General features: G+C 64.3%; 1 protein-coding gene across 2 annotated transcripts in view; it reads left to right on the forward strand.

The window, feature by feature from the left end:
• The window catches only part of Acsf3 (acyl-CoA synthetase family member 3), a 38,996-nt gene extending 25,802 nt beyond the window's left edge, over nucleotides 1–13,194 (forward strand). For both annotated transcript variants that reach the window (XM_027933051.3, XM_027933053.3), the window contains 3 exons: nucleotides 6,115–6,249; nucleotides 6,624–6,735; nucleotides 10,388–13,194. In XM_027933051.3, coding sequence (XP_027788852.2) covers nucleotides 6,115–6,249; nucleotides 6,624–6,735; nucleotides 10,388–10,502 — 362 coding nt within the window. In that variant the 3' untranslated portion in view covers nucleotides 10,503–13,194. The remainder of the gene's footprint in view (nucleotides 1–6,114; nucleotides 6,250–6,623; nucleotides 6,736–10,387) is intronic.
• The last annotated feature ends 6,081 nt before the right edge of the window (nucleotides 13,195–19,275 follow it).

Here is a 19,275-nt window from a genome sequence, read left to right on the forward strand (position 1 = left end):
CTGTGCCTGAGTACCCAGCTTCCCCCAGCTCCCAGAAGAGGGTCCTCAGGCTGACATCCCTCAGGAGACAGAGCCCGCCACACAACGCCCTCTGTCCTCTGGCACATGCGTGTGCACGCCCAGTGGCCTAGCCCCACACGCTCCTTCCGAGTGGTCCTGCGGCCCCTGTCCGGCCACAGCCTTGCCTGTGAGTCCTCCACCTCAGTCAGGGCCACTATGGTGCTCTATGTGGTCCTGCCCTGTTGCCCCCCACCAAGTCCCTCTGCCCAGTGGCCTGTCCTGCAGCTCGGGTGGTGGGCCAGTGTGGCGTCCTTTCTCCTGAGACACCACCCAGCGCTGAGCAGCCGCCCACCTCCGTCCTGCCTCCTCTGTGAGAAGCAGGCCTGGCCCGGGATCCAGAGTCCTGCAGGACACGGCAGGTATGGGTGTGCCCTGGTGGCAGTGTGGCTTTGGCAGGAGGACACACACAGGAGGAGCCCCTGCCTTCGGTGGGCGCTGGGTAGTTTTCCTCTTCGCCTGCCTTTAGTGTGAACGTGTTCATTTTGTAATTCTTAAGGCAACATTTTTCCAAAAAGCCGTTTTCCCACGTTGCAGTTTGCTGGCCTCTGTGACAAAGGGGCTTATTCCTTGCTCTTGGGGGCTAGCGGGTCAGGCAGGGCAGGTCTTGTGCGTCTGAGAGAGGTAGGGAGGAGGCCCGTGGCCTCACGAGCGTAGCCCTCAGCCTGGTGGCCCCAACGACCCTGGAAGCAGAGCTTCTCAGCCCACCAGACCCACATGGTCAGGAGGCCACAGGATCCAGCACCCTGGGGGCCCGAGTCACTGGGTCACAGAAGACGAGGACTCAGCCACCTGGAGGTGCAAGTGCAGTTGAGACAACCCCGGGTGAAATTTCAGACGAGGGTCCTCCCTGCTGAGGAGCAGGGACACCCAGGAGCTGCCCCTGCCCCCCAGCACCTGGGGCCTTTGGGGCCATGCACTGGCTCTGGCCATTCACCTCTCAGTCACCTTCCCGTCCTCTCCCAGTGACTCTGGCCCCACTGAGGCTGGGAGGGAGGCCACAAGAGAGCCACAGAGAGCTCCACAGATGGGCAAGGATAGGGCTAGGCGTGCTGTGGGCAGGCCTGCGGGGTGCTGGAGATGTGCGGGGTGAGCCTTTCATGAGCCCAGAACAGGCTGCTGCCCCTGGGCAGGCTCCACACGGACCACCTTGCCGGGCGTCAGAGGTCGGGAGTCGCCAGCTGTGGTTAGCTTGTTATGTGCCGTGCGGGCCCCTCGGAGCCTCCCACTGGGCGAGCTTTCTGGTGGACACCAGCCTGCCCTGATCATCCCTCAGTGGCCACAGGGAACTCTGCTTCTGAACCGCCCACGTCCCCAGGGCCGAGCCCATGCAGCCCCGCGGAGGCCCTGGCTGGCTCATGGTCACCTCTTTTGGTTTCATTCCCTTTATTTTAAAATGAAGACAAAAGCTGTGGGTTTGTTCTTTTCCCCCCACTTAAAAGCATAGGAACCCAACAGTGTAGGTTTTGCCAAGGCCGGGACACCCGTGTCACCTCTGGGTGACATGCACAGGGTGTCCAGCTGAGAGGAGGGGCCCAGTGCCCTGGTGGCATGAGAGGAGCAGCGCAGGCTGGTCGTTGGAGCGGTGTCCATGGAGAAGGTGATTTCAAACTCAGCTCAGTTTCACTTGGTGTACCGCAGACAGGAAGGGAGCCTCCGCCTGGGCTCACTGCTCTTGGGGGTGAGGCCTGGGGGCGCACGCCTTTGTCACAGGCCATTAGTGATGCAGCCTGCATAACGAGAGCCTCAGTCAGCTCGCAGCTGCCGCTCCTGCAGGGAGCTGATGCTAAGTGGAAATCAGGGAAGGTTAGACTTAACCCTTTCCCTGGCCAGCCCCTCCTGCTGTCACCGTGCTGGGGAAGGGCCAGTCTGCCAGCTCCTCAGCGGCCTCCATGGGTCCGCCGGGACGTCTCTGCCCTGGGAATGTGCAAGGGGCTCCCCACAGGCCCCCACGGTCTCCATGTCTGTGCAGTCAGGGACAGAAGGGTCCCTGGAATAAGTCCCCTGAGCTTCTCCAGACTCACTGCACCCAGGCTGTTCAGAGGACCCCGACGCTTACCTGTCGCCCAGGCAGCGGGTGAGCCCAGGAGCTGGGAGCCTGTAGTAGGCTTCTGCCTGGCTGGTGCCGTGGGCAAATGGCAGCTCATTCCGGGGCTCATTCAAGAGTGACCTGGGCTCAGGAGAGAGGGTCCCTGCCAGTGTAGCTGCAGCAGGGTGGGTGGGATCTTAAAACCATGAATCCTGTTCTTGTGTGTAGCCAGCCAGGGTAGGGAGTGGACAGTGAGTGTCCCAGGTCCCAGCATAGTTACAGGGGTGCGTGAGGGGTGGTGGGGCAGGGCCCTGCTCAGGGAGAGGATGGAGGCATCTGCTCTTGCAGAGAGCAGCCCTGACCCCCAGCACCGAGCTGAGTGGCGGCACATGGAGGCTTGTGGGCACCACGTGCAGGTCCCTCTGCGTTTTCACCCTGTAGCGTGTGGCTGGCTGCTAGGCCACTGCTGCCCTGGCCTGTGTCAGTCTGCAGTGTGCTGTGGACCTTCACCCTGTGCTCTTGCCCGGAGCCATGGTGAGTGCAGACCTGTGGAGGCCATGGCCAGCACCATTGGGCCCACCAAGACCTGGGCTGGGAGTGAGGTTCTGCTTGGCACCTGTCCTGTCAGCAGGTGGGGGCTCTGCATGGGAAGTTCCCCCGGAGAAGCTCAGGCCGGGAGGAGACCACAGGAGAGTCCCTGCAGACAGACGGTGGCCCCAGGCTTCCCGAGACCCAGCCACGGCCGCAGGAGCGGGCATCTGGGCCAAGGCTCCACGTGTGCCGGGCAGAAAGGAGCGTGACCTCTGTGGGCAGCATGGACCCAGGTGGAGCCCCCGGCCTGCAGGCCCAGAGGACATGGGATTTCTTCAGTGGGCAACAGGAAGCCTGGTCCTGCACCTGTCTGGCTATGTAAGCAGCAGCTGCGCCCTTCCAGGGGGGCGCGCCACCCCACAGAGCTATCACGCGAGAGCAGAGAGCCCAGGTATGGGCACCAGCACAGGTCCCGGCCACACCTCCAGCCCAAGCACCCTCTGACCACGGCAGAGATGTGTGCTACCTGTCACTGCAGGCCACCCCGTCCCCAACCCGAGGGCAGGTGGCCTGGAAAGAGCCCAGCAGCCACCTCTTCTGAGACCCTGCCCCTGCCCACAGCCAAGGAATTGCTCCAGAAAGCCTGAGCCCTACTCAGGAGACCCCAGGCCAGGCCCCAGCTCCACGTCTGACCCCACAGTGACCTGGCCGTTCAGCAGAACTGGGAAGTCCAGCTGTGGCCTGAGGCTGCAGCCGTGTGGGCGAGGGTTGCAGAGGGTTCCCGGCCTGAGCCGTGGTCAGAGTCCAGCACTTGCTTGCCCTGCATGGTCACCAGGGCGGGTCACCAGCCACAGAGTGTAGCTGAGTCTCCAGACGGGGTCAGTGCAGGCCAGGCACATGCTTGGGCAGCGAGAGGCACGGGGCAGGTTGACACAGAGTGTCTTGCCAGCCATGGGAAGCTGTGACCCTGTGACCTCAGGGTGTACACACTGGGGACAGGTCTGCAGAAGGCCCAGCATGACCCATGGCAGGGCAGAGGACCTCGCAGGTGCCTGAGAGGTCAGTAGAGGGTCTGACCCAGTCACTGGGCTTCCTGCTGCTCCCCAACTCCAGCTCCAGGCAGAGCTGCCGCCCCACTCCCGGCCTGGCCTGGCCGCGGCGCACAGTGCGCGTCCCAGGGCCCTGCTCGGTAGCACCGCAGTGTCCAGGCTGCATGTGGCCTTCATGGCCCTCCTCTGGCTCCTGGCCAGCGCTGCAGGGCATGTCCAGGGAAACCCACAGGCTCAGCCCTGCCATCAGGCTGCCTTCTCCCTCAGCTTCTGAATTCTGGGGTCTTCGGAGGCTTTGAGGCTGATGCCTGACTCCTTCCTCCCACTGACTCCAACAAGGTGCGCCCCGTCATGGCCCGAGCCGTGGACCAGGCGGCCCTTGCTCCTGAGGGCCAGGAGGTGCCTTGCAGAGCTGAGTCCTGAGCGTCCCCAATTCCTTTATTACGTCACCTGCGCCCGCCCTCATCCCTGTCCTGTGCTGCCGCCCCCTCTGTCCCTCGGTGTAGAGTGTTGTCCTGGTCCTTCCCCACACAGGGCCTCTCCTCCCTGATCCCAAGGCATTTCCTCCCTGGGGATATCCACCTGCCCATCCCCAAACCTCCACGTGCCTGGTCTCAGAAGTGAGAGGCGGAATCTCAGGCGCTGGCAGTGTGGGGCACCCCCAGAGGGCAGAGGGAAGGCCCAGAGCCCCTCACAGCCCGGGTGAGTGGAGTGTGGGGCCCTCGGGAGCCTGTGTGTGCCAGACTGTCTTTACCCAGGGGCTCAGCAGAGGGCACCAGGAGAGTCAGGACCTCACGGGGAGGTGTAGGTGGGGCCTCGGGGGCAGGAGGAACATCCAGGGAGGCCAAGTCCAGGGCAGGACAATGGCTCCCCCACGCACTGCCCCACACTGGCATCGGGGTGACTAGAGGCCCAGGGGAGCTGGGTCAGAAACCTACCTGCAGGGACCCCAGTGCCAGGCAGCACCTCCCTTGGACAGTGGGCAGCCTGAGGATGCAGCCCTGGGGCAGGAGAGCCAGCACTGGGGCATTGGTGTGCTGAGGAAAGCCATCGACCAGCAAGTGGCCATGCTTGGGATCCCAGTGACTAGAGGCTGGGGCAGGAGCATCGCAAATTCAAGGCCATCCTCAACAACTGAACACGACCTCGTCTCAGAAAAAATAAGAAGGGCTGGAGATGTAGCTCAGTGGTAGATTGCCCCTGGGTTGAATCCCCAGTAACCCCCCCCCCAAAAAAAAAGAAAAGGGGCGGGTGTGGCCTGGTGGCAGAGCACCCTTGGGTTCAGTCACCAGGGAGGCCGCCTGGTCCTAAGGGCATGGCTAGAGCCAGGCTACTGTGGAACTGGGGGCAGGAACAAGCCCAGGACGGGGTGTGTCCACCATCCCCTCAGCCCACCCTGCATCCTTTCCTGCTGGCCAGTGCCCACAGGCAGGCTGTCCCAGGACAAGCGGGAGGCCACCCACAGCTCCTATGCCTCCCTCAGTGCAGAGCCACCGCACTGGAGGCCTCCAGGCCCGCCTCCTCCATGAACAAGCCTGGAGCCCCTCTGGCACCCGTCCATCTTGCTTGGTAGATGGGAGCACGCCCCAAGCTGCAGGTCACAAACTTGGCAGGAGGTGGATGGTACTGGGGTCAGCAGTGACGTGCTGTGAGACATTCATGGCCCCGGGGAGGGGAGCCTGTGCAGACTGGGGGCAACATGCATCTGCAGACACACAGCGTCCCCCACCCAGGAAGCCGCCTGGGCAGGGCGCAGCCTTCCACTGGCCCTGCACCCGGCCCCGCTGCCCCTGAGGCTGAGCATCCAGATCTCAGTGGTCATGGGATCCTGGGGAGGAACAAGTGAGTGGCTGGCTGTTTCAGGTGGCAGAGGTCAGGGGCGAGGGCGGGAGGACCCCCCTCGTCAGGGAAGCGTGGCAGTGACCCTGCAGGAGGTCTGTCTGGGATGTGCCTGTTCACACCCAGCACCAGGCGGGGATGTCCTCAGGGGCCCACAACAGGCCAGAAGGGCGACGTGGGTTAGCCAGGCTCTGACGGCTTCACAGCTCTCGTCTGACTGCACAAGGCTGGGTCAGTGTCAGGGCTGTTCCTCACGCCTCCTGCTCAGGGTCAGCTGCCAAGCTGGTGTGCTGCCGTGTGCAGAAAGGCCCCTCACTAACAGTGGCCAGTCACCACTGATGGCAGTGGCAGGGACAGGCCCACGTGCAGCCTGCAGCGCAGGGTGTCACAGGCCTGATCCCCCTGGCTCCGGGCATGTTGTGGGCACTGGCTTGACCCTGTGGGGGCCGTGTCCACGGTCCCCCAGGCAGAGGGCAGGACAGTGGAGAGATGTGAGTGATGGGTGCCAGGGGCTGGTGGCCAAGGTGTCCACAGGTGCCCCAGGGTTTTCTCCTGGGGACTCGGCGCACCCAGGTTGCCCTGGGGATGTCACAGAGCCCACTTTTTCAGGGGACACTGCTGTGTTCAAGGATGGCAAGTACTGGATCCGAGGCCGGACCTCAGTGGACATCATCAAGACCGGAGGCTACAAAGTCAGCGCCCTGGAGGTGGAGCGGCACCTGCTGGCCCACCCCAGCATCGCAGGTGAGCACTTGCCAGCTGCTCGGGGACCTTTCCCTGCTCGTGGCAGGGGGGTCCTTCCTGCTGCCAACCAGGTGCCCCCTGAAGTGCACCTTCACCAGGACACAGGCTGGGGCCGGGCCTGAGCTACCGCCCACCGAACCCCAGTTTGGCTTCCAGGTGACGAGGTGCACACGCGGTCTGCAGGGCAGTATGGGGAGGCAGACCCCGGAGACAGCACGCGGAGCCGTCCTCACACCCGAGGGTAGCCAGTGGGGCTTTCCAGAGCCTGGACGTGGTTGGGCTGCCGTCCACCTTCTCTGCGAGGCCCCGCTGCTGCTTGACCCGCGCAGTCACTGGGGACTTCCCAGGTGTCCCAGCCTGACCTTCTGTTCCAGATGTGGCCGTGATTGGGATTCCAGATGTGACATGGGGCCAGCGGGTCACAGCTGTGGTGACTCTTCGAGAAGGACACTCATTGTCCCTCGGGGACCTCAAGGAGTGGGCCAGGTAGGGCAGGGGCCCGGGATGGAGTGTCCTGGGGACTAAGGGGCAGAGTGGACTGTCCTGGGGTCTGTAATGACAGGGTAGACCATCCTGGGCAATGAGGAGATGGCCCTGGTCTTGGCCTTGTCCCTTTTAGAGGTGGACAAGAGGAGCAGCCAGGCCAGCAGTGAGGCCTGTGGGCGGTGCTGTCTCTGAGTGCAGACCTGGAGAGAGGACACCCCCTGCCCTGACAGGAGGGGCAGAGGGGCACGTCCTGGGCCTTGGGCTGTCCCTGCTCTAGGGCCAGTCTCAGATCGGCAGCAGCCCTCCCCTTCTAGACCTGCGGAGCCAGGCCCCGTGTCCTGAGCCCCCCACCCCTTCCCCTTCCTGTCCTCAGGGTGGCCCCAGCTGCCTCGTGCCATGCTGGCCCCTTGCTGGCCTGCAGCAGAGCCCTCCCAGGGACCACCCGGGCCTGGTGGTCCCGCCCAGACTAGGCTGAGCTGTCCTTCAAGGCCAGGCAGGATGATGGGGACCCTCTGGGACCTTCGGGGCGGAGCCTCAAGGGGCCAGCAGACTGGGCTGCAGCTGTGGCCCAGCTGTGTCCCGAGCCCTCCCAGACCAGGGCCTCCCACTCTCGCGCTCTGCCCAGCCCGTCCCCTCCTCCTCCGGCTGAGGTGGCTCCGGCTCGTCCAGAACTCGTCTCCAGCAGCGGGAGCCTGTGCTGCGTCGGGGCAGTTGGCGTCCCCGAGGGCAGCACATGGGAACGCAGGCGGGTGGCTTCGGCTTTGATGAGCAGCGGTGCCCCGTGCTGAGAGCTGCAGGAGCGCCCGCGGGGGTCTCTCCAGCCTCTGGCTTCTGTGCGCTTGTCTCTGGTTCTGGTCAGCTCCTGCCCAGCACCCGCAGGGCCCCTGTTGGTCGTTGGGCTCACAACGGTGCCTGTGAGGAGGGCCCGCGACAGGGAACTGCGTGCAGAGGCCCGGGCACACTGCCAGTTGCAGCCGCGCAGAGCCCGGTGGGGGTCCAGAACTACTGGTACTGCAGACCCTGTCCCCTGATGGCCCAGAGCCATCCCCTGGAGCTGGAGGAGCTGCGGGGGGCAGGCCAGCCTGGGGAGGAGTCCCCCTTGTGACTCACAGGTCTGCCTGCCGCTAGGGTCCCGGCCCAGCACCATGGGGATGTGGAAGGGCTGCCTGGACAGGTCACTTATGGGCACAGAGAAAGTCGCGAACATGACTCACCCAAACACTGTTGACTGTAGACAGCACACTTCAGTGACTAGGCCACGTGGTTGGCCTCAGGGTCTGCGGGCCTCAGTGGCCTCCTGGTCTCAGTGGCCTCCGGGTCTCAGTGGCCTCCTGGTCTCCTGGTCTCAGTGGCCTCCTGGTCTCCTGGTCTCAGTGGCCTCCTGGTCTCAGTGGCCTCCTGGTCTCAGTGGCCTGCTGGTCTCCTGGTCTCAGTGGCCTCCTGGTCTCAGTGGCCTGCTGGTCTCCTGGTCTCAGTGGCCTCCTGGTCTCAGTGGCCTCCTGGTCTCAGTGGCCTCCTGGTCTCCTGGTCTCAGTGGCCTCCTGGTCTCCTGGTCTCAGTGGCCTCCTGGTCTCAGTGGCCTCCTGGTCTCAGTGGCCTGCTGGTCTCCTGGTCTCAGTGGCCTCCTGGTCTCAGTGGCCTCCTGGTCTCAGTGGCCTGCTGGTCTCCTGGTCTCAGTGGCCTCCTGGTCTCAGTGGCCTCCTGGTCTCAGTGGCCTGCTGGTCTCCTGGTCTCAGTGGTCTCCTGGTCTCAGTGGCCTCCTGGTCTCAGTGGCCTGCTGGTCTCCTGGTCTCAGTGGCCTCCTGGTCTCAGTGGCCTCCTGGTCTCCTGGTCTCAGTGGCCTCCTGGTCTCCTGGTCTCAGTGGCCTCCTGGTCTCAGTGGCCTGCTGGTCTCCTGGTCTCAGTGGCCTCCTGGTCTCAGTGGCCTCCTGGTCTCAGTGGCCTCCTGGTCTCCTGGTCTCAGTGGCCTCCTGGTCTCCTGGTCTCAGTGGCCTCCTGGTCTCCTGGTCTCAGTGGCCTCCTGGTCTCAGTGGCCTCCTGGTCTCAGTGGCCTGCTGGTCTCCTGGTCTCAGTGGCCTCCTGGTCTCAGTGGCCTCCTGGTCTCAGTGGCCTCCTGGTCTCCTGGTCTCAGTGGCCTCCTGGTCTCCTGGTCTCAGTGGCCTCCTGGTCTCAGTGGCCTCCTGGTCTCCTGGTCTCCTGGTCTCAGTGGCCTCCTGGTCTCCTGGTCTCAGTGGCCTGCTGGTCTCCTGGTCTCAGTGGCCTCCTGGTCTCAGTGGCCTGCTGGTCTCCTGGTCTCAGTGGTCTCCTGGTCTCAGTGGCCTCCTGGTCTCAGTGGCCTGCTGGTCTCCTGGTCTCAGTGGCCTCCTGGTCTCCTGGTCTCAGTGGCCTCCTGGTCTCCTGGTCTCAGTGGCCTCCTGGTCTCAGTGGCCTGCTGGTCTCCTGGTCTCAGTGGCCTCCTGGTCTCAGTGGCCTCCTGGTCTCAGTGGCCTCCTGGTCTCCTGGTCTCAGTGGCCTCCTGGTCTCCTGGTCTCAGTGGCCTCCTGGTCTCAGTGGCCTCCTGGTCTCCTGGTCTCCTGGTCTCAGTGGCCTCCTGGTCTCCTGGTCTCAGTGGCCTCAGGTCTCCTGGTCTCAGTGGCCTCCTGGTCTCAGTGGCCTCCTGGTCTCAGTAGCCTGCTGGTCTCCTGGTCTCAGTGGTCTCCTGGTCTCAGTGGCCTCCTGGTCTCAGTGGCCTCCTGGTCTCCTGGTCTCAGTGGCCTCCTGGTCTCCTGGTCTCAGTGGCCTCCTGGTCTCAGTGGCCTCCTGGTCTCAGTGGCCTGCTGGTCTCCTGGTCTCAGTGGCCTCCTGGTCTCAGTGGCCTCCTGGTCTCAGTGGCCTCCTGGTCTCCTGGTCTCAGTGGCCTCCTGGTCTCCTGGTCTCAGTGGCCTCCTGGTCTCAGTGGCCTCCTGGTCTCCTGGTCTCCTGGTCTCAGTGGCCTCCTGGTCTCCTGGTCTCAGTGGCCTCAGGTCTCCTGGTCTCAGTGGCCTCCTGGTCTCAGTGGCCTCCTGGTCTCAGTGGCCTGCTGGTCTCCTGGTCTCAGTGGCCTCCTGGTCTCAGTGGCCTCCTGGTCTCAGTGGTCTGCTGGCCTAGTGCTCTGTTGGCCTCAGGTCTCCTGGCCTCAAGGGCCCCCTGGTCTTGAAGGTCTGCATGTCCTGCCCAGCCTGCCAGGCTTCCTGGTGTCTGCTCAGGTCTCCACGTGGCCTGCAGAGCCGCAGCCCCCTCTGCGCTGCCCCTCAGGCTCTCAGACCTCCTTGTGGCACAGCTGTGCAGGGAACAGGCCCCCAGGGGCAGCTCTTCCCAACTCCCAGGCGGATCCTCAGTCGGCACCTCCGCCTCTCGCTGTGTCTGCTCTGGACCGGCCCATCCCCAGGGGGTGACCATGTCTGCTGTGGTCTTTGTGGTGTGAGTGACAGTTGGACACTAGCCCCTTCCTGTGCTCAGCCACTCCCAAGCTCCTGGGGAAGAGATGGGGCAGGGTCACAGGCCCTGACCAGGCTGGGGCCCAGGTTGGGTCCATGTTGCTGGGTGCTTGTCTGGGCCCCTGAATCCCAGCCATGGGGATGTCCCGTGTCCCAGACAGGGCCATGCAGTGGCCTCAGCTGCACTTGTCCTGCAGAGGCGTGCTGGCCCCCTACGCCATCCCCTCGGAGCTCCTGCTGGTGGAGGAGATCCCACGGAACCAGATGGGCAAGGTCAACAAGAAGGACCTGCTCGGGCAGTTCTACCCGTGAGCACAGGAGGCAGCCGTGGGAGCTGGAGGACAAGAGGTGGCCCACGAGTTCCTGCTCCCCTGCCCCACACCCACGGCCACCCCAGGCTCCCCAGTCCTCTGTGTCCTTGCCCCACAAGGTACAGCCTCGCGGTCCTAGCCCGCCCCCCCCCCGGGCTGCTGGCCCTCTCCAGGGCAGGTCCCAGGAGGGTCCCGAGGTGCCCTAAGAGAAGAGGTGACGTGAGATGAACACCCGCCCGTGCTGTGTCACCACCTGCACCCAGCGCCTCCCCAGAGCCACCCAGCCGCCCAGTGCTTCCGGGTGGAGACAGCGTGCCCTGGGCCCCGGGCAGCCTCGCGCAGCTCTGGGACAGCCCGTCACGGCCGCCAGCCGAGGCACTCCTACCACGCAACTCCTGCCACCGTGGGGCCTGCTGTGTGCCAGGTGGGAATTCATTCCTGAGGCCACAAGCGACCATTCCGATGACGCTGCTCCTGCTCGGCCTCCCTGGCCCCGCTGTCTCCTCCATCGCCTTCTCCTTCCCAGCCCCACTGCTCCGCGTGCCCGTCCCCGTGGGCAGCACTGAGCCCTGGGAGCTCCTGGCGCAGGCCCTGCTCGCACCCGCCACACCTGCTCTCCCAACCTGGGGCTGCTGGCAGAGGGTCAGTGCCCCTGCCCACCCTGGCCGTCGGCGGGCAGCCTGCTGCCATGGAGTCGCACCAGGAGCAGGCGACGGGAGCAGGCTGCAGTTTACATTGTCACAGGAAGCGGCTCGGGCTGGGCTGGGCTCGGTGGCAGAGCACTTGCCTGTCATGTGAGAGGCACTGGGTTCCATCCTCAGCACCACGTGAAAAATAAATAGAAAAATAAGGGTATTGTGTCCATCTACAACTAAAAATTATTTTTTTAAAAAAGGGAAGTGGCTCTGACCCAGCCAGAGACCCAGGGCATTTGGGGAGCTGCTGGAGGAGTGGGCCCTGGACGGTGGCTGGGGGCAGCAGCAGGACCTAGAGCCAGGCCACAGCGCCTCCTGTGCCCAGGGCCCCATGCAGACTGTGGGGCCACCCTGTCCTTCCCCTCCCGCATTAGCACCTGCAGGTGGGCTTCAGGCCACTTAGGAGACTGTGCTGCTGCCTCCTGGGAGCAGGGACAGGCGCCAGCAGCTCAGGGTGGCCTGTGGGCCAGGTATCAGACCCAGTGCCCAGGAGGCCTCCGCCTGCCTCTGCACAGGGACACAGAGGTTCCTTGGGTCGGAGCCTTGCACAGGCCACCAGGAGCCAGGAGCCCTGCACCCCCGGAGTCCTGGTTGGGACCTGAGAGCATCAACCCACTTGGGCCGGCATCATCTGACCCTCCTCCCCAGAGTGGACGTGTTACAGACTTGTCCAGCCCAGACCTCCTAACTCTCAGACCCCAGCCCCACAGGCCGCCTGGGGTTGAGGTTTCCACCTGCTGCCCTGGCTTCTGGCCAGCACCAGGGAGCAGGACCATTCCAGGTATGGGGGCCAGCCGGGCACAGCTCCTCGGAAGCAGCAGGTGGGCAGGAGGCTGGGCAGCCAGCCCGGCAACGCTGTGTCCTGGGCCATAACAGATTCTGGAGACAGCAGCCCAGTGTGTTGGGAAGACGTCCTGGGGCCACCGGGCCAACCTCAGGTGGCCCCGCCACAGCTAGATGGCCTTGCAGAGAGCATGGCCGACCAGGCCCAGTGCAGGCCATCTCTTTGAGTCTTGCACAGACGCCTGGTGTGCACGTCCACCCCTCCCTCCTGGTCTGCTCTCTCCCCCACCCTCAGGCTGACCTCTGCTGGGCCCGGTCTCCTTCCTGGGCGCTGCGTCCCTGGCTGGGCTGGGAAGCGCTCCGTCACCTTCGTCATCATGGTCCTTGGGTGCTGTCATGCAGCTCTCGGTGCCCCTTCTAGAACCTTCCCAGCCAGAGCAGACTACCTCATCCTGCCCTGGACACTGGCCCTGGACACTGGCCTGGGTGGGCTTTGGGTCAGTGCCCCCTCACCAGCCATGGGGCAGGTCAGAGCAGCCTCATCCCATGGGGTGGAGCAATCACGCTATTGCCACAGGAGCCACAGCATGGCACGGTGTCAGCTGGCCAAGGAGGCCAGCACCAGATGGCCACGCTTACACTCAGCTCCTCATGGGGGTGGGGGACACAGGAGGGGTGGGAGCAGCAGGGTAGGAGAAGAGGTCCATAAAACACTGGGTCGACCCCACGTCTTTTCCAAGAAGCAGCTGACCTGCAGCCCTGCCTGGCCTCAGTGGACAGGACGTGTCACAGTCCTCAGCAAACCACCTGTTCCCTGCAGGAGAAATGCAGGCCTAGGGTCATGTCCATGGGAGGAGCCCAAGTTACCCTGAGGGGAGACTTCTGTGAGCAGATCCTGAACCTCTGAGATAGGGTAGTTCCTCCTAGCCACGAAATCCAAGCACATATGGTCACGACTCCAATTAGGACCAGTCGGCATGCGCCAAGGGGACCTAGAGTGGTCATGGCAGTGGGGCTTAAAAGTCTGATCTGTCAGTCAAAAGTCAAGAGGTGGACCCTGGTAGGACTCTCTGGAAATGTCTGGGATCCCCAATAAAACTGGAGTGCAGGAGAGGCACGCTGTCCCCTCTCCTTTCTGAGAGGACCCCTCTCTCCCTTGAGAGTGTCCCCTTCCCCTTTTCTATCCTTTCAATAAACCCATTGCTATTACTCTGAGTGACGTGTCTGAAACCTCTCTGACTTGATTGCAAGAATCGGGGTTTGAAGAGGGGGTCCTCACGCTGCCTCGGTCCCTCGGAAGGCCCCAGCTCCGTAACCATAGGGATAGCCAGCCACAGAGCCCCTCCCGCTCTGTCCCCTGACACAGCTGTTGGTAAGCCCAGGAGCACTGAGGGACAGCCACAGGTAGTGCAGGGCCCTCCTCACACTGGCAGGGCAGGCTGCGTCCACCAGAGGGCGAGGGTTCCCTGGGCCACGCATGCCCCCCGAGCTCTGGGCCCTGCCAGGGTGAGCAGTGGGTTCCTTGTGTTCTGCACAGACCTCACGGACACCCTGCAGTACCTCCTGTGGGGGCCTCACACCTCCATGGAATGGCCTTGGTGTGTTTTGCAGATGAGACGGCTGAGTCAGTGAGTGACAGTCCCTGTCTGTCACAGGGCCTGGAAGAGAAGGGCTAGGGTGGAAGCCATGCCGCGTGGGGCCAGGGCCCTTCACCTTGGCTGAGACTGGGAACCGGTGGCCTCCTGCGAACAGGGAAACCGAGCCAAGGCAGCACCCTCGTGGGGGCTGGGGCAGTGGTCAGGTGTCCTGGGAGGGAGGGGCATCCGGCACAGGAGGAGGGGAGCGGAGCAGGCAGGAGTGCTGAGGACCACCTGCTGGAGCCTGCAGGCGGTCAGGACTGAGCCCTGCCCAGGGGTCTCAGGAGGAAGGACTCTCCCCTGCCTCAACTAGCAGCTCCACTGGCCAGGCCCGGGTACCCTAGGCGAGCTGACGGCTTGCTGCCCTGTCTCCCTACAGGGGCTGACAGTGGCTTTGGGACATAGCTGAGGGGCAGGCTGCTCCTGGTGTGGCCTCCCACCCTGGTGCTGGTGCCCCCGCCCTCTCTCTAGCATGTGATGCAGCCTCTCGGCATGGCCCGGCCGCCCTGGGCCCCCGGCACCAGGCGGTGACCCCTCGTTCACCTTGGGCCTGTCTGCACACTGCCCCTTTGGCAGTGCCCACCTCAGTCTCGCTCCTCCGCAGGGCCCTCCTGGACCTGTGAGAGGACTGGACCTGTGAGAGCCAGATCAGTGCCCACGACGTCCTGTGTGTCCCTGCTCCTCCTGACAAGGCCTTTCTCAGAAGTCCTGGACACCCCGGCCCAGCGGGACAGTCACACAGACAGGCGCACACACACCTGTATGTGCAGACACAGGCGCTCCACAGACCTGACACTTAGGGTCCCCAAATCCACCTTCCCTGGGCGGCTGCCCTGGGGCCCAGCACCCTGGTGGGTAGAGCAGGGCCCTCAAGCTCCAGAGGCCAGAGCTGGCACCAGCTGGGAGCAGGTCGTTCCTAGTGGGCAGGCAAGCTCCAGGGCACCTCCGCTGTGCACGGGGCTGTGTCGACCGTGCACTGAAGAGGGAAGCAGCTGATACGGGGCAAGGGTCCTGTGATGAAAGCTCTCAAACACCATGGGCACAAGAGAACAGTGGCCACCCCGTGGCCCCAAGTGCATCTTCAGCAGGTGAAATCCATCAGAGTTGGTGCCCAGGCTCCTCCCAGCCCCCAGGATCGGGGCTCACCACACAGGCCTGTGGGGGATGAATCCAGATGATGCTGGCTTTCCTGACGGCCGGGAGCAGGCGCTGGTCACAGTGGCTGTAGGGCAGAGCCCTCCCTTACCCTCCTTGCTGTCACCAGAGGGGCTGAGAATGAAGGACAGAGGTGGAACACGGGGGCGTGGGGGACACAGCAAGAGGCTGGGGTGGAGGAGAGGGGCAGACACCCACACGGGGCACAATGGCCCCCTCCCTGGGCACAGCTGGCTCAGACCTGTGGCTTACTGGGCAGCGGGGGCAGCCCTCTCCTGTAGGGCTGGGCTTGCAGGCCTGTAGCCGTCCATCCCCCCACCTGCCTTTTGGGAGTTGGCCCAACAAGCCCAGCCCCAGGATTTATAAGGTAGCCCTGGCCCATCTTGGAGAGCATCCTGGTGACCTGTCTTCTCTGCCCACCCACCCCCTCATATCCTGTCCCTATGGCTAGCCCCACCCACTGGACTTCAGAGCTGGGACACTCCTCACTGCCCATCTGGTCTGGCCTACCCCTCACCCCAGCTGCCATGGCACATCCAGGCCAGGGGAGGAGCTGGCTGGCTACAGAGCTGATGCGCAGGTGAGGCAGGTGGGCCATCCACCTGCGGCCCTGGAAGGGAGATGTGTGTCTCCACGTCTGGAGAGGCATTTCCAGGGCCAGTGTCCTAAGATGGGAGCAGCAGCAGGAAAGAGCTCTTGACCCCTGCCCAGCTCAGCCCTCAAGTTCTGGCACGCCTCCCAAACCAGGGACACCTCTGCTGACATCCCTGGAGCCACACTGCCCTCGGCTGCTGGGGGTGGGTGCAGCAGCTGCTAGACCTGCTCTCTCAAGGGTCCTCCTGGCTGAGCTCCCACCGCAGCCACCTTGGTCAGGAGTGTGGGTATGATCTGGAGGTCACTATCAGCTAGGACATCCAGGAAACCAGGTGGGCTCTTAGGGATGGACCTGGGCCAGACCCACCATCCCCACGAAGAGGGCAGGTGAGGCTAGTGTCCGGCCATCCGGCAAGACCCCCGCAGCAGTCAGAGGCTTGGAGACCAGGCACTGCCTGGCAGGAGGACTGCAGCCCCAGGGCCCCCTCTGACCAACCCCCTGTAGCAGCAGGGCTGAATGCCAGGCTCCAGGCCCAGGCCATCCCCATCCTTAGGCCCACAGTGGCCTGTCAGGGCTGCCAACACCATGGGAAGGCTCTCTTGCCCTCTGTGTCCATCTGCCTGTCCATGTATTTTGAACACTCAGTACTCTTAAACCGACTTGGCAAATGATTCTGATTTTGTGTTTTTGGGGGGATCGTGGGTTTTGAACAAGAACAGAGCCCCCACCCTCCCTGGTGGGCATTGCTCTGACCCTCCTGCACTGTGTCCTGTGGCCAGGAGAGGGCGGGCAGTGCCAATGCTAGGACAGTGTCACCACCAGTCCCAGGTCTACCCCCACCCACTCCTGTGTCCTGGGGCCAGGCCAGGGCTCAGGCACTGCGGTCACTGGGCCACCCCACTCTTCCTGATCAGCCTCTCCTCCACTCCTGCCCCAGCCCCGCTGGCTGAACCCTGGCCGCGAGGGCCTCCCAGTAAAACGGAGCTTAGCGCAGGGCTGTTCCTGCCCCTTGGGACGAGCCTCCCGCCCGGCGTCGCCTGCTGTGAAGCTGCGTGTCTAACTCTGCGCCCTCACGGTGTCCGTCCCTCGGTTCTAAAGCAGGGCAGCAGCGCTTCCGTGAGGGAGCCGCCGCGGCCCCATTTGGTCCTGGGGAAGTGGGAAACCTGCACCACGACCCGAGCCCCAGGTTGGCCCGGGCATGTCTGGCTGTCCTCTGGGCCTCTCGGGGTCCGGCTGGCCTCGGCCGCGCTCTTTCCCTGCGCAGGGGCACCTCTTTAGCCCGAGGGCCAGCGGGCGCCCCACTCTGCCTTGGGGAATGACACAGGAAGAGGGGTAGCGGAGGCCGAGTGGGAGGCCCGGAGGCCGTGTGGGAGGCCCGATCGCCAGGGCCGAGGAGCGCGCGGACCGTGCCCCGACCTGCGGCTAGAGCAGGCGCGCAGCCTGGCTGACTTACAGCCCAGGTCGGGCGGAGGAGGGAGGGTCCACGCTCGAGCCGGCCCCGCCCCGCCCCGCCGACCCCGCCCCGCCCCGCCCCGCCCTCAAGCCCCGCCCCACCCGTCGACCCCGCCCTCAAGCCACGCCCCGCCCCCACGCCCCGCCCCGCCCCGCCGACCCCGCCCCGCCCCGCCCTCAAGCCCCGCCCCACCCGTCGACCCCGCCCCCACGCCCCGCCGACCCCGCCCTCAAGCCCCGCCCCACCCGTCGACCCCGCCCCCACGCCCCGCCCCGCCCCGCCGACCCCGCCCTCAAGCCCCGTCCCACCCGTCGACCCCGCCCCCACGCCCCGCCTCACTTACCCTGCCGTCCCCTGGCTGCGGTTGGAGTGGGGGCCGTGGTGGGGAGGCTGCAGAGATAAGAAAAGGGAGGGGGCTGCCCAGCGTGGGGGTCAGAGCTGTAGTCAGGACGTGGAAGGAGGGCTGCATGTCCCCAAGACCGCCGGGAAGAGGACTCTTCTGGGGTTGACCGTCCCCACGGCCTGAAGTGGAGTCGGCAGAAAGGACCTCTACGCTGCAGCCCAGCACACCTCTTCCCGCTGCTTGGGTCCACAAGAGCCCCCCTGGGCCTGAGAAAAGAGCTGCCCAAGGCCCCAGCTGGGCTTGCGGCCTGGTCTCCTGTCTCGGCTTCCCACGAGGGCCAGACTCCTGAAAGGATTCAGGGGCCTCCGCCTCGCTGGTCTGTGTACAGCTCGGGGACCCCTACTCCAATGGCTGAGCCCCTGACTCTGAGCCCCTCCTTGCACCAGGGGCTCAGCCAGGACCTGTCCCTGAGAGCCCCCTCCCAAGGAAGGGCTTCGCCTGTTTGTCTCGCCTCTCTCTGGGAGCTCAAAAGCAAGACCGAGGACCAGTGGAAAGTGGGGAGGGACTCTCAGAGCGTGGTCAAGCCTCTTTCTGGGTGGGCACTCCCTTCTGCCTATCCCAGAAACTCAAAGTTTTCAGCTTTGCCCCCGTCTCTGGGGCCCCTAATCTCAGAGGCAAGGTCCCCAAGGGGCTCCTCCCCCACCCCCATTCAGCGAACTCCCTACCTTCCTCCCTCTTATTTGGAAGAGATGGATGCCAAGGACAGTGCCGGCTGTGCCTGCTGGCCTCCCCCAGGTGGCCAGTCCTCCTCCAATAGGCCAGGGCACAGATGGTGCTCACCTGCACAATCACCAGATCTGTGAGCAGCCCCCGCTCTCCATGATGTCACTCCTGTGCGGGGGCCCTCCTGCACAGACGTCGAGGGACACACACTCCCAGGTCCAGAGGACAGCAGCTCTGAGCCATAACAAGAGCTGCCACACTGCACAAGAGGAGACGAGAGGACAGAGGGCTTCTGGCTGAGGTGGGGAGGGTCTCCCTAGGAGCAGGCAATATGGGAGCTGGGCCCTGAGGGCCTAGTGGGAGTTCTGTGGGCAGAGCAGAGGAGGGTCTTCCTGGCAGTGAGCTTCACGGGCCCCAGGGCCTGGAGGAGCAAGTCGGCAGGAGCAGGGCCAGCAAGGAAGATGCTGCCCTGAGTTGACAGGTGTCATTAAAGACTGGGACTGGGGAGTTCCAGGGGAGGGAGGGAGGGAGGAAAAGCCAGTCCTGGAGCCTGCTGGCATCCAGGGCAGCTGGGGCAGGACACCAAGAAAGGACCTCCGTGCTGCAGCCCAACACACCTCTTCCCCCTGCTTGGGTCCACAAGAGCCCCCCTGGGCCTGAGAGGATGTGAGGATCTCCTGGGCAGATGCCTGGGAGGCCTCTCCAGCCTGAATAGACCCTTTATTCTCTCTGCCCGCTCATAGCCCAGGTGGTGCCAGGTCCTGGGGGCCTCAATAAGGCAACCCTAAGTCAACTACAAGTCCCTCCTGCTGCACACTGGAGTAGCCCAGGTGACCCTGCCCTGCCGTCCCTGAGCTTTAGACCCTCACCTGTGTGTGGAGCTGTGATTTCTCCAGCCCCTCCAGGCCACCACGCCCCTTCTTCCACCCAGAAACAGTGGGATCTGCCACCCTTGCCCTCCAGGGTGCAGAGCAGAGCTGGGGCAACTTGGGACCCCACTGACCACAAGGACTGGAGGGGAGGATGCACAGGGCAGCTGAGGAACAGTGAGGACCATTAGTGCCTCACAGTGTGCCAAGCATGTGCACCACGCAGGAAGCCTGGTGCCGAAGGAGACTGCCCACGGGGGTGCAGACAGGTCCGGGGAGCCAGCCAAGGACAGCTGAGTGGAGGCTGGGCAGCTCGAGCTGCAATTAGGGCTTCTCTGCAGCTCTGTGGGGTGAGACCTGGACTGAGCAGTCGTCTGCACCACAGGCCCTGTCCCTCTGCAGCCTCCCTCCCACTCCATCCAAGCCTTTCGTGGGATAGCGCCTCTGCCTGAAATGAGCTCCAAGGTGCCTCCCCAGGGGGCCTTTCCTGACCAGTGCTGAGGTCCCTGCCATTGGACCAA

The sequence above is a fragment of the Marmota flaviventris genome, chromosome 18 (assembly GCF_047511675.1).
Source record: "Marmota flaviventris isolate mMarFla1 chromosome 18, mMarFla1.hap1, whole genome shotgun sequence".
Taxonomy (NCBI): Eukaryota; Metazoa; Chordata; class Mammalia; order Rodentia; family Sciuridae; genus Marmota; species Marmota flaviventris.